This window comes from Ictidomys tridecemlineatus, chromosome 10 (assembly GCF_052094955.1).
Source record: "Ictidomys tridecemlineatus isolate mIctTri1 chromosome 10, mIctTri1.hap1, whole genome shotgun sequence".
Classification (NCBI taxonomy): domain Eukaryota; kingdom Metazoa; phylum Chordata; class Mammalia; order Rodentia; family Sciuridae; genus Ictidomys; species Ictidomys tridecemlineatus.
In genome coordinates this window covers 51,589,043-51,601,687 of record NC_135486.1, presented here as the reverse complement: position 1 = coordinate 51,601,687, position 12,645 = coordinate 51,589,043, and the positions used below count along the sequence as shown (strand labels likewise).

General features: G+C 41.7%; 1 protein-coding gene and 1 long non-coding RNA gene across 3 annotated transcripts in view; one reads left to right on the top strand and one right to left on the bottom strand.

Moving 5' to 3' along the window:
• Positions 1–88: 88 nt before the first annotated feature.
• On the bottom strand, positions 89–8,949 carry LOC144367252 (uncharacterized). Of its 2 annotated transcripts, XM_078022914.1 has the most exons (3): positions 8,809–8,942; positions 8,501–8,573; positions 89–992 (listed from the first exon to the last, which is right to left on the bottom strand). In XM_078022914.1, exon 3 carries the CDS (start codon positions 722–724, stop codon positions 293–295), a length of 432 nt encoding a protein of 143 aa, XP_077879040.1. In that variant the 5' UTR covers positions 725–992; positions 8,501–8,573; positions 8,809–8,942; the 3' UTR covers positions 89–292. The 2 variants fall into 2 exon arrangements, with proteins under 2 accessions (XP_077879040.1, XP_077879039.1); XM_078022913.1 differs by lacking the exon at positions 8,501–8,573 and having other exon boundaries at positions 8,809–8,949.
• LOC120887362 (uncharacterized) overlaps positions 690–12,645 on the top strand; it is a 22,839-nt gene continuing 10,883 nt past the window's right edge. The window contains exon 1 of the long non-coding RNA XR_005730584.2: positions 690–10,620. This is a non-coding gene — a long non-coding RNA (uncharacterized LOC120887362). The remainder of the gene's footprint in view (positions 10,621–12,645) is intronic.

Below are 12,645 nucleotides of genomic sequence, written 5' to 3'. Positions count from 1 at the left end.
AGCCAATCACACACAATGGAGGGAAGGCTCGGCTCCGCCCCCGAGTCCCCGCTTGCGCCCCGCCCTCTCCCCTCCCCCCGTGCGCCCGTTCGCTGGCGCGCGCTCGCCCCTCCCCCGCGCGCCGCCTGCTCCCTCCTCCCAGCCGCCTCGCGCGGTGTGTGTACAAACACAAAAGACACGCCGAGGGGCCGCCGGCTCCCGCCGAGACGGCCGCCCGCCCCCACCTATCTCTTGCCCCCGGTCCTGTACTCCCACCCCACTCCGTGCGCCCACGTCATCGAGACCCCGAAGCCTAGGTTTGGGGAGCCGAAGGGGAAGTAGGGGGAGGGGAGGAGGCACCACGGAGGAACCGGCCTGCGGGCGATGCGGGGGGAGGGGCCGCTCCGCCCCCGCGCGGGCTCTGGCGCGCGCCCCCGAGGCGCCCCGGGCAGCGTGGGGGCGGGGAGGAGGACGCGGCCACCAGGTCGCCGCGCCCCAGTTGAAAATACTCCCTAACAGGAAGCTTGCAAATGGAAACCTGGCGTCCCGCGCCCACTTTCGGATGGGGCTGCTGCAGCAGCTGGCGGGCGGACCGACGGTCCTGTTCCCGCTGTCGCTCCGGGCTAAGTGCGGCCGGGTCCTGCGGGTCGGGCTGAGTGCCCGCGGACAACTTTATCGGCTCAGACTCCAGCCGCGGCGGAGCTGGCAGCCAAGGTGCGCTTCGGGCTGCGCGGTGGACAGTCATCCCCTCGGAGGTGACTGTTTGCCGGACCAGGGGACGGGGCTCGCCCTCTCCCTGGGCCGGAGTGCCTGATGCAAGATGGCTGTATTTTGTAAGCCTCTAAAACAATGTATGGAATACAACGTTAACTGTACAGGGCCTGTCCTGGGAGTTTGTCCTACCAGCCAGAGTGGGCCTTGTCTCAGTATTTGGTAGGATTACTTCGGAAAGAGGCTTGCCAAATATAATAGCGTAGTCCAGTGTTGTCAGCTTCAGCGTAGTTTGCAAGGGGCTGAAAACGGCAGAAATAAGGGAAACATGGTTTGGGAATTATGTTTAAACATTTTCTAATTCTTGGTAACGTGTAGAACAGACTTCATGGCTCAAGCTATCCTCATTAACTGGCGGTTGATTGGCTAGCAAACAGCTGAACCTTCCTAGATATTGATAACGCTCTACAACTGTCTGTGAAGGTTTTCGGTAGAAGTGTCATGAAGACATCCCATAGGATGGTGAAGGAGACAAATTTCACAGATGAAGGACACTACTATTTGTAATCTGAAGACCTCAAAAGCATCTTAGTCATAAACATTATCCTGAAACAGATAAATGGAAATCAGATATGAGGGAAGGAATGGATTGGTCCAAGGTCACTTAAGTGAGGAACAGACCTAGGAGAAACAAAATAATCCAAGCCTGTTTCATTATTATTTAATGAATGTTAAGTGTCCGTGGTTGCTATACAGAACACATAAAATCTGCCATCCTATCTTAAAAGCACATGCAAAAAATCCTCAGCTTAGCTGCAAGCAAAGAATTCCTACAATTTAACCCAAGGGAAGGAGGTTTTTTGTTTTTCTTTTTTGTTTTGTTTTCAGGAAACCAAAATATTTGTTGCTGGATTTATACAGGAAGGCTGTTGTACATCAGTTATATTCATAGTTAAGAAATGTTAAAATAACAGGGGTAATGTTCTCTTTGTATGCTATATTTTCCCATAAGTTTCTTCTTCCAGGCTTTAAATAAATGTCTAAGGAATGGAAAGATTGTTTCAGGTGAAATAGTTCTGAACGTGGAATATCCTAACCAACTGTTTCCTGTCTCTACCATGTAGATAGTGATATTGATTTATGGAAAGGTATGCTACAACCTCTACTAGTTGTAGATTGAATTATTAAGCACCTGGGTAAGTGACTGGATACCTGATGTTAGCTTAGAAAATGGTCATATTCTAAGGTTACATAGAGGAGTGAGTAGAGGAGGAGATTTGGAGCCATTCAATATGGAACTTGATTTTATAATTCATTATATATTTCTAGCTTATATAATCACTATAAGAAAATTTTATGTTTCAGGGAATATATTAAATGTAAAACTTGTGAAGACTCCCAAATAAGTCATTTTGAAAATTTTCAATGAGAAAATTTGAGTTTACTTCTCAGAACATAATTTTTTGTATCAGGTTTTATGCTTGAAATGGACAAATGCAATTCCTGATCAAGAGTTTGTAACAGTGGGGCCCAGTGCAGTGGTGCATGCCTGTAATCCCAGTGACTAGGGAGGCTGAGGCAGGAGGATCGCAAGTTCAAAGCCAGCCTCAGCAATTTATTGAGACCCTAAGCAACTTACATTTTTTTTTGTTTGTTTGTTTGATTCTGGTATTTTAACCCAGGAACAACACTTTACCACTGAGTTACATCCCCAGCCCTTTTTAATTTTTTTTTATTTTTGAGACAGGATTCCACTAAATTGCTTAGAGCATTGCTAAATTGCTGTGTTGCTAAACCCCCCCTAGGCTGGTTTTGAACTTCTGATCCTCCTGCCTTAACTTCCTAAATTGTTGGGATTATAAGTGTGTACTGTACCCAGCCCTAAGCAATTTAGTGAGATCCTGACTCAAAAAGGGCTGGGGAAGTAGCTCAGTGGTAAAACACCCATAGGTTCAATCCCCATTCCAAAAACAAAACAAAACAAAAGACTTTGTAATGATGAGGCTCTGGGAATGTAATTCAGTAATAGAGCACTTGTCTAGCATGGATGAGGCCTTGGGTTTGATCCCCAGGACCACTACAAAAAAAATTACAATGAATATGTCTTCAAATTTGTGACAATCCTGTCGTTGACTTTGCTCATACAAATAGGTGATAAAAAATTAAAAATTTTTTTCAGTCATTTAAAACATAACAAGCTGGGTGTGGTAGCACATGCCTGTAATTCCAGCTGTTTGGATTGTAGGCTGAGGCAGGAGGATCACAAGTTCAAAGCCAGCCTCTCAGCCACTTAGCAAGGCCTTAAGCAACTTAGTAAGACCCGCATCTCTAGGGGTTGAGGTTGTGGCTCAGTGATAGAGCACTAGCCTAGCACAAGTGAAGCATGAGTTCAATTCTCAGCACCACATAAAGAAAAATAAATAAAGGTATTGTGTCAATCTACCACTAAAAAAATATTTTAAAAAACCCTATCTCTAAATAAAATATTAAAAAAGGGCTGAGGATGAGGCTCAGTGGTAAAGTGCCCCCTAGGTTCAAGCAACAAGAACAAGAACAAGTACCAAAAACAAGAACAATAACAAAAATGTATAACAGTTGAAGTTCTATATTTAAAATTCTTGTCAGTTGCAATGGCACATACCTCTTATCCCAACTATTCCAGAGGCTGAGGCAGGAGAATCATTTCAGCCCGAAAAAATTACAAAACAACTACAACAAAAAAATTCTTTCTGGGCTGGGGATGTGGCTCAAGCGGTAGCACGCTTGCCTGGCATGCGTGTGGCCCGGGTTCGATCCTCAGCACCACATACCAACAAAGATGTTGTGTCCGCCGAGAACTAAAAAAATGGATATTAGAAATTCTCCCCCTCTCTCTCTCTCTCTCTCTCTCTCCTCTCTCTCTCTCTTTAAAAAAAATTCTTTTCTTTTAAAAAATATATTTTTTATTTTGCTTATTTATTTTTATGTGGTGCTGAGGATCGACCTCAGTGCCTCACATGTGCCAGGCAAGTGCACTACCGCTGAGCCACAGCCACAACCCCTCCAATTAAACTTAAAGAGTTTAATTAGAAATAATGATGTGGCTCAAATTGCAGAGTGCTAAGCAGTCACCCTGCAGTTGCCTTGGACACCACCAAAAGGGCCTATAAACTACAAACGGAAAGAAGTACCTGGTTGGGGGACAGAAATTTGGGTCTGCGCCAGGAGTCCTGTTCAGCCCCCTTGTCTCCAATCTGACTGGCTACATTTGGGGTGTTTCCAGTGTTCTTTGGACACCTGACAAGGGAATTTCTCAGGCTCCTTGGCCATGATAGGTGGACTCTGCCTTGCAGGACTAAGGCAGGGGTCCAGAGGCCTGGGTGCCTCCTCATCTGTGCTCAATGCTTCACAGGGAACAATGAGTGGTGGATCTGCTTGGCACTATGTAGACCAAGGGACATGATTAGGCCCTCTCCTCTTTGCCCAGACTGTCTTCCAAGGAGCCCCATGTGGAGCTGCTCCCAGCAAAGGACACTGATCCCTAGAGATGAGGGGACCTTTTCTCCTAGTACCTCTGTAGCCCACAGTGAAGTCTCTGCTCTTGGATCTCAGCTCCATTATCACCACTCAGACGCTCCTGAGTCCCTGTGTTCCCTGTCCCCCACCGTTTTTTTTTTTTTTTTTTTTTTTTTTTTGTATTGGGAATTAATCCCAGGGTCATTTTACCATTGAGCTATATTCCCAGCTATTTTTTTATTATTAATTTTGAGGCAGGTATCTCTAAGTTGCCAAATTGACCCCAAACTTGTGATCCTCTTGCCTTAGCCTTCCAACTCACTAGGATTACAGGTTTATGTCACTGCCTGGCCCTGTTCCCCATTGTCTCTTTTTTATACTTATTTTCTTCATAGCAACATCCAAAAGTTGACATTTTGTTGATTTATTTGCTGATTTGTGGTCTCCTCCACTGAATTATGAACTTGGTAGGGTCCTCAGTGTTATACACTGCTTTCTCCATCAAACTTGTATCATACCAAGCTCATGCCAAAACACACAATAAATATTTGATGACTGAATAAGTAAAAACTCATATTTTATCAAGTATTACGATCAATTATAGGATATAATAATAATTTTTCAGGAGGATAATGGGGATTGAACTCAGGGGCACTCATCTGCTGAGCCTCATCCCAGCCCTAGGGTCTCACTGAGTTGCTTAGCGCCTCGATTTTGCTGAGACTGGCTTTGAACTCGAAATCCTCCTGTCTCAGCCTCCCGAGCTGCTGGGATTACAGGTGTGTGCCACCACGCCTGGAAATTATAGAATATACTTTGCAGGACAATCCAAATCTGAAAAACCATACCTCTTAGAATTTATGAGTACAGTGTGTCGGTATTCTCACAAATAAAAGGGAGAGTAGGATATTTCTTTCATGGTGAAATTGTGAGATTGAAATGGGCCCATTTGACCAGGCCTAACTATCACCATTAATGTTTTTATTTTTTATTATTGTTATTTTTATGGGGGGATTAAATCTAGGGAGTTTCACATGTTAGGCAAGTGTCCTATGTTATGATTTAGATGTGAGGTATCCCCCTAAAGTGAGACAATGCAAGAAGGTTTAGAGGTGAAGTGATTGGGTTTATGAGAGTCTTAATCCAGTCAGTGAATTAATCCCTTGATAGGTATTAACTGAGTGGTAACTAAAGGCAGGTGGGGTGTGATTGGGGTCTGCCTTTGGAGTATATATTTTGTCCCTGGTGAGTGGAGTCTCTCTCTGCTTCCTGGTGATGTTCTGAACTGCTTTCCTCCAGCACATCCTTCTGCCATGATGTTCTGCCTCGGTTTGAGCCCTGAGGAATGGACTCAGCCTTCTGTGGATTGAGAAGTCTGAAACTGTGAACCCCAAATAAAGTTTTCCTTCTTAAAATTATTCTTGTCAGGTATTTTGGTCATAGTAAGGAAAAAGCTGACTAAAACACACTACCACTGAGCTAAATCCCCAGCCCATTTTCTATTAATTTTTGAATACTCTTTAAGTGATTGATGGCTTCTGTTCTTATCATTCTTCCCCGTGTACCAAGCTATTGTGGAATTGTGGCTGGGCTGTCTATGTAGATTGGAGATGTCCTCCCAATATTGGGAGACCTTACATTCTGTTTATAAGTGAAGACATGGAGGGCCTCCTGGTTCTGCATTAATTTTGGTGAACTGGGTTAGTGTTGGTCTGAATGCCAAAAAATTAAAGTGGTTTCTGACACTGCCAAGCTCAGAAGCACACTGTGAACCACAGTGAATTCCTGCATATACAGAGCACCTGGTGAAGCCTCTGGTAGATGTTAGGCTGAATTTGAGATGCTCCCCAACACTCTTTAAATTCCAATAATCTGACATAATGATATTTATACTTCTGAAAGTAAAAAAAAAAAAATCTACAAAAAAGGAGGATTCTTTCTTTTAAAAAAGCATTCCCTCTTATCTGAGAACCATATTGTCTAAATTCAAGGAAAGCAGGGTACCGGAGGGGAATGTAGTCAGTGGTAGAACACTTCCATAGCATGCACTATACCCTAGATTTTATCCCCTGTACCATAAAAAGTTAAAATTTTAAAAATGCAAGGGTCAATAAATGCTAACTATTCTTCTGAAGGAAGAGGAATTGAGTTATTGAGTTTCCTCTGGTAGGCTTGAGACTATTTACCCAAGGACTTGGGTGACCAGGACCCCAAATTACCTTGCTATTTTTTTTTTAATAATCCAAGCAGTAGTGTTCTTTTTCTAGTCTCAAAAAAATTTTAATGCCCGGCCGGGTGGCTCAAACCTGTAATCCCAGTGGTTAGGGAGGCTGAGAAAGGAGGATCTCGAGTTCAAAGCCAGCCTCGGCAACTTAACGAGGCACTAAGCAACTCAGTGAGGCCCTGTATCTAAATAAAATACAAAATAAGGCTGGGGATGTGGCTCAGTGATTGAGTGCCCTTGAGTTTAATCGCTGGTACCCCAAAAAACACAAATTTGAAAAAAAAACTTTTATGGTACTGGGTGTTGAACATAGGGGCGCTCAACCTCTGATCTATGTTTCCAGCCCTTTTTATTTTTTATTGAGTCAAGACCTAGCTAAATTGCCCAGACTGGCTTTCAACTTGAAATACTCTTCCCTTAGCCTCCCGAATTGCCGGAATTACAGGTGTGTACTACCCAATCAGGCTAAATTCTTTTTTTTTTTTTTTTATACAGGGTCTTGCTATGTTGCCTGGCCTCAAATTTTGTGATCTTTCTGCTTTAGCCTCCCAAATAGTTGAGATTATAGGCATATGCCACCACACCTAGCTTAAATTCTTATATAGATCCCCTTTCACTTCTAGCATTTATTAGAATATTTGAGGATTGGGGATGTAGTCCAGTTATAGAGTGTTTGCCTAGCATGCACAAGGCCCTGGGTTCAATCCTCAATACAATAAATAAATAAATACTGGACAAGTAAACTCATATAATCTGTCACACTAAGAATTTTTCTTTTTAATAGACTTTAACTATATTAAGAATTTTAATTGCAGAACACATCAAACCTGAAATGTGAAGCATTGACCTTGACAGTGAAAATTTCTGTTATCTCAGTCTGAAAATTCTTGTGCCTGTCCTGTAAACTCAGAAGGTTTGTCCCTCCAAGGCTGAAAAGTGAGAGCATAGGGTCTGAGTGGTTCTCTATTGAGATGATAAGCTTTCTTTGGAAGTTTTCCTAGACTGTCACCCATCCAGGGCAAGACACATCCTAGATACTTTCCCCAAACCTCACAGAAAGAACTCTTCCTTTTGTTAGCCCTCAATCTCAGCCCACAACATCCTCCCCTGCCTGAATTGTCAGATAAAATGGTACCCAGACATACATACACTAAGAAGTGATTCATTGTTTATCTAAATTTCAAATTTAATTGAGCATCCTATTATTTGCTAAATCCACACCTTAACCCCCACTAAAGTGTTATTTCTTTCAACTCTCATGGTTGCTCCCCTATCCCTGCTCGTGGTTGCTCATGCTGTTCTGAGCTGTTCAGTGGCTGAAACTGGCTTCCTTCCACGGGCCTGGAGGGCTGGTGTCACCTGCATTCTTACCACATCCATCTTTCCTTTTCTAGCCAGAGAATTGCTCCCAGGTAAGATCTCTATATTTAGGATAAGGAGACACCATGCCATCTTGGGTCCCCCAACTGGTATCCTTCAGGGGCTTTCACATTTCTCCACAGTTGCGGCCAAGCTCCCTCCTAAATATTCAGCCACGAAAACCTACCGCAGGGAATATCTGGGGTCCTCTTTAGAGTTACAAGGCCTTCTGTGAGGGTAGACAATGCCATCAACTAAATAATGTTCCTATTTAGTCCTTCACCCTAAAGAAGATATTCTACAATAATCCCAGTGGCACAACCAGGATAAAAGGAGGTCAAATATGAAGGGCAGGGGATTTGGAGTAAAATGGGAACTGAATTTAAATCCCGGTGCTGCCCCTTATTGCCAGCCAATTATTAACTTCTGGCTCTTGGCTTCTTCATCTATAACTAATATGGGTGAAATTACCTTGAAGTATAACGGTAATCCTAATAATTCTACCTGCCAGGACAGTGTAAAGTTTAGAAAGGACAATATGGAACCCTTGACACAGGATTCAGGCTCCTCAAATGATGACCATTGTGCCACACCTATCTTTACTGCTCAGGAGAAAATGATCTGATCTTTGTTGTGATTTGAAATAGCTGAATGAATATTTCCCAAACACATTCACAAATAAACTTTTTGAAATCTGAAGGTCCAGGTTACCTTAAGAGTGATTTGTCATACCTTTATTTGGCTTCACAATCCTTTGCTAGGTAGCTAGTCAGTATTGCCCAGGGCATTGTATGACCCAGTACTTCTGCATGAAATTTAAGGAAGATACGTAAGTAAGCAATAGCTACATTCTTAGAAGCCCCGTAATGTCCCCCAATGGAATGGTAACACCCCAGAGAGTGGGGGGGGGAGGAGGGAGGGGGGGGGCAAGAAAAGCTTTTGCCATTGTATGCCAGGTCCTGCCCATGGGTCTTTACAGGATCTTCTATCTGTTCTGAAGTGTGAGCAAACTCAATTCCATGGAAGAGGCTCTTACTCACTTTCAGTAAGACTGGTTTGTCTTAGGATGGTATCCCCAGGAGGGATCAGCTTGCCCTTGCTTCTGGATTTCTTGAACACCCACAGTAGCTTATCACTGGAAAGAGTCACTGATGAAACAGAGGTTGATTGTCATTTCAGAGGCAAACCCCTGAAACTTAAGAGTCAACAAAGCAACTCCAACATTAAGCATGATTTCTACAGAGATTATTAAAATTCCTTCTCTAAGCACTCTTGCAACTTTTCATTTGTGGGTATGGAATCCCCCTGCTTCTGAATCATCTCAGTGCTTAGAAATTTTAGAGATCAATGTTTGTGTCAGGAAATGAGTAAAGAAAATTAAAAGATATTAACCCAAATAATTAAGGTTAAAAAAAAAGTATGTGACTGAACAGATTTTTTCTTTCTTTATTCAGTTTGTTTTTTAAATTTTATTTTTACAGAGGAACAATTTGACTTTTATTTATTTATTTGGTACTGGAGATTGATCCTATGGGAACTTTACCACTGACTTACATCTTCAGTCCTTTTTATTTTTTATTTTCAAAACGGCTTTGCAGGAGCTGGGGATGTGGCTCAAGCGGTAGCCCACTCACGTGGCATGCGTGCGGCCCGGGTTCAATCCTCGGCACCACATACAAAAAAAACCAAAGATGTTGTGTCCGCAGAAAACTAAAAAACTAAAAAAAAAAAAAAAAAAAAACGGCTTTGCAAAATTATGGAGGCTGACCTCAAACTTGGGATTCTCCTGCCTCAGCTTCCCAAGTTGTTGGGATTATAGGTGTGTCCCGCTGTGCCTAGCCAATATTACTTATATACTCAGAAAAAAAAAATTAAAGTGCAAAAACTGGGAAAAAGCACCCATGGCTGTTGACAAGTGACTGGGATAAATGACCCTGTTCTGGAGTTCAGCTTTTGCCATCGTGTGCCAGGCCCTGCCCAAGGGTCTTTACAAGATCTTCCAGCTGTTCAGAAGTGAGGGCAAGCTCAATTCAGATCACAGACATCTATTGAGTGCCTATTAGCTGTCTGTTAAACACTTGCCACAAATGTGAAGACAGCCCTTGCATATTGTTGGTAATCTCAACATTAGGGGATGCATGCTCCGTCTGAGACATTTGAGGAATTCTGTGGGAACACTTGGGAAACCTGAAAGTGTTTGGAAAGGGTTGATACCGAAGATTTCTTTACATTTTTTTGTACTATATAATTTATTACATTTTAATTTTATTTCCAACTTTTAAAAATCAGTTCTGTGAGCTGATGTATTACAAGAACAGTTGAATTCACAGTCTCACCAAGCTTCTCAGATGTAGTTCTGGCTACTGATTGGCAATTAGTAGGAACTTGGAATAGAGATGCCATGTTAGCTTTTTGTTCCTTATATATTTTTTGATTTTTAAAAAAAAATATATTTTAATGTTTTTTCTTATTACAAAGAAGAAAAAATTACAGTTAACTACTTCTAATACTTTGGGGTATGTATTTTCAGTTATTTTGACCTCTTTCTGAATATGATATTTATACATCAACATGCATAAATGTGATAATACAAATTTTTCTTTTGGTGTTTTTACAAAAATAAGAATTTATGTGGACCTTGAAGAATGGATAGGATTGGATCAAGCAAAGAGGAGCAGCCTACAGAAGAAAATGGCCTGAGAACAGTGCAAAGGCAAACGCTATCTTATCATCATTTTGAAAGGAAATCTCTGGAGAAAAGATTGGAGAACAACATCGACTTGGTCCTAGATGGCCTTGTCTGTCAGAATAAAGCACTTGGTCCCTGGGGGAGAGTAAGACGTTTTAAGGAGGTAAAAAATATGATTGCATTATTATTTAATTATTTATTATTAATATTGGATAATTGTATTTATACATGAATATTAATAAAAAAAGTTGACATCAAAAAAAGAAAGATAATTGCATTTTCTTATATTAACATAATGTTGACAGTAAGTTAGGTGGTGTATTTGAGAGGGGATAAGACTGAAAGTGAAAAACAAAACAAAACAAAACAAAAAAACACTTGAGTCTGCAGTAATGCATATTTTTTTACACTTAAAGACATAGTCCAAGGCTGGAGGTATATACACGAGGTTCTGGATTCCATCCCCAGCACTGAAAAAAAAAAAAAAAAAAAAAAAAAGAAAGAAAGAAAGAAAGAAAAAGACAGTGAATTTTGTCTCCCTAATTAATCTAACTAATTAACTTTTCAGCAGAGATGGCCTAATGAATTTATTCTGTCAATTCCAAGGGATTTGAACAACCCTGTTTATCTTGTACTTTTATCACCTGTCAAGTGGACTCTCTAATAATAAAAATAAGATAATAGAGAGCTAATATTTAGAATTTATGGGGTGCCAGGCACTGTGCAGAATGTTTAGGTACATTTTTTTTCAAGTAATAATATCTTGTTTTGCCCCATTAATAGAAGAGAAAACACACTGAGGGAGGTCTGGCAACTGACACAGGCTAGAAAGTGGCAGAGCTGAAATGCTATTCCCCATGCTCTGCTGCCCACTGATTCCCAAGCTTATTTGATTAAGATGGATCATGGACAATTATCAGAAATTTGCCTTTAAAACTTAAAAATGGTCACATTGGACAATGTTTTTATCTATCAAGAATTGGCCAAGCTGGGCGACATGGCTCATACCTCTAATCCCAATGATGCCATAGCCTGAGACAGGAGGATCACAAGTTTAAGGCCAGCCTTGCAATTTAGCAAGATGCCCAGCAACTTAGCAAGACCTTGTCTCAAAAATACAAAAGGACTGGGTATGTAGCTTAGTAGTAAATTGCCCCTGGCTTTGATCTCCAGTGCCAAAAACAAACAGAAACAACAGACCAAAAACAAAGAATTGGCCTGTTTTTCTAGCCTGTCATATAACTGTACTAGGAACTTCACAATATATTGCTACAATCCAGAAATACGTATGTGTGTGTATAAAAAATGTAAATCATAATGCATAGTATTAAAAACTGCAGTTGGATTGCATGTGTAGCTCAGTGATAGAGCAGGTGCATACTCTAGTAATGGCCCTAGACACAACAGGCCTCCAGTAACAAGGGTGAGTAACAATACATTTGCCATGGATCAGCAGTAAGGATAGCAGTGGCACTTTGTAAATGCTTTTCTATCATCTCTAATTCCTTGAGGTGTAGGCACTGCTATTCCATAGCCCCCCAAGAGATGTAGTGGCCAGGCTGAGACCTAGAAGCTGGGGAGTCCCAGCCACAGGGCCCTGGAGCTCTCTCATTGCTGCTCCCCTGGAATGTAGTTTGGAACTGCCAAATGAGGCAGAAAAGCCAGCACACTGAATCCAGGCTCCCTGCTACTCCCCCATCTAGCACTGGGGATTGAACCCATGGCCTTGCACATACTAGGTAAGCACTGAGCTATATCCCCAGCCCTTTGTGGTTTTATTTATTTATTTTGCTGGAGATATAGCTCAGTGGTAGAGTACTCTCTTAGCATGCAGGAGGCACTGGATTCTATTCCCAGTTCTACAAATAAATAAATAAATAAACAAATAAAGTACTTTTATTTTGAAACAGGATCTCAATAAATTACCTCGACTGTCCTAGAACTTGGATCCTCCTGCCTCAGTATCTGGGATTACAAGTGTGAGCCACCACACCTGGCTTAGATATAGGCTTTTTTAAGGGGACAAAACCAATGTGAAAGGGACTGGCTATTTGTCAATTGCCTACAAATGTGGTTTCCTCCCTTCCCTTAGTCAATGTGTCTAGCCATTGTTTTATTAGGAAATAATAATTGCTCTCACGTATTGCATCTGTAAGTGAAGTTGACCAAACCAATGTGGGCAACAGTG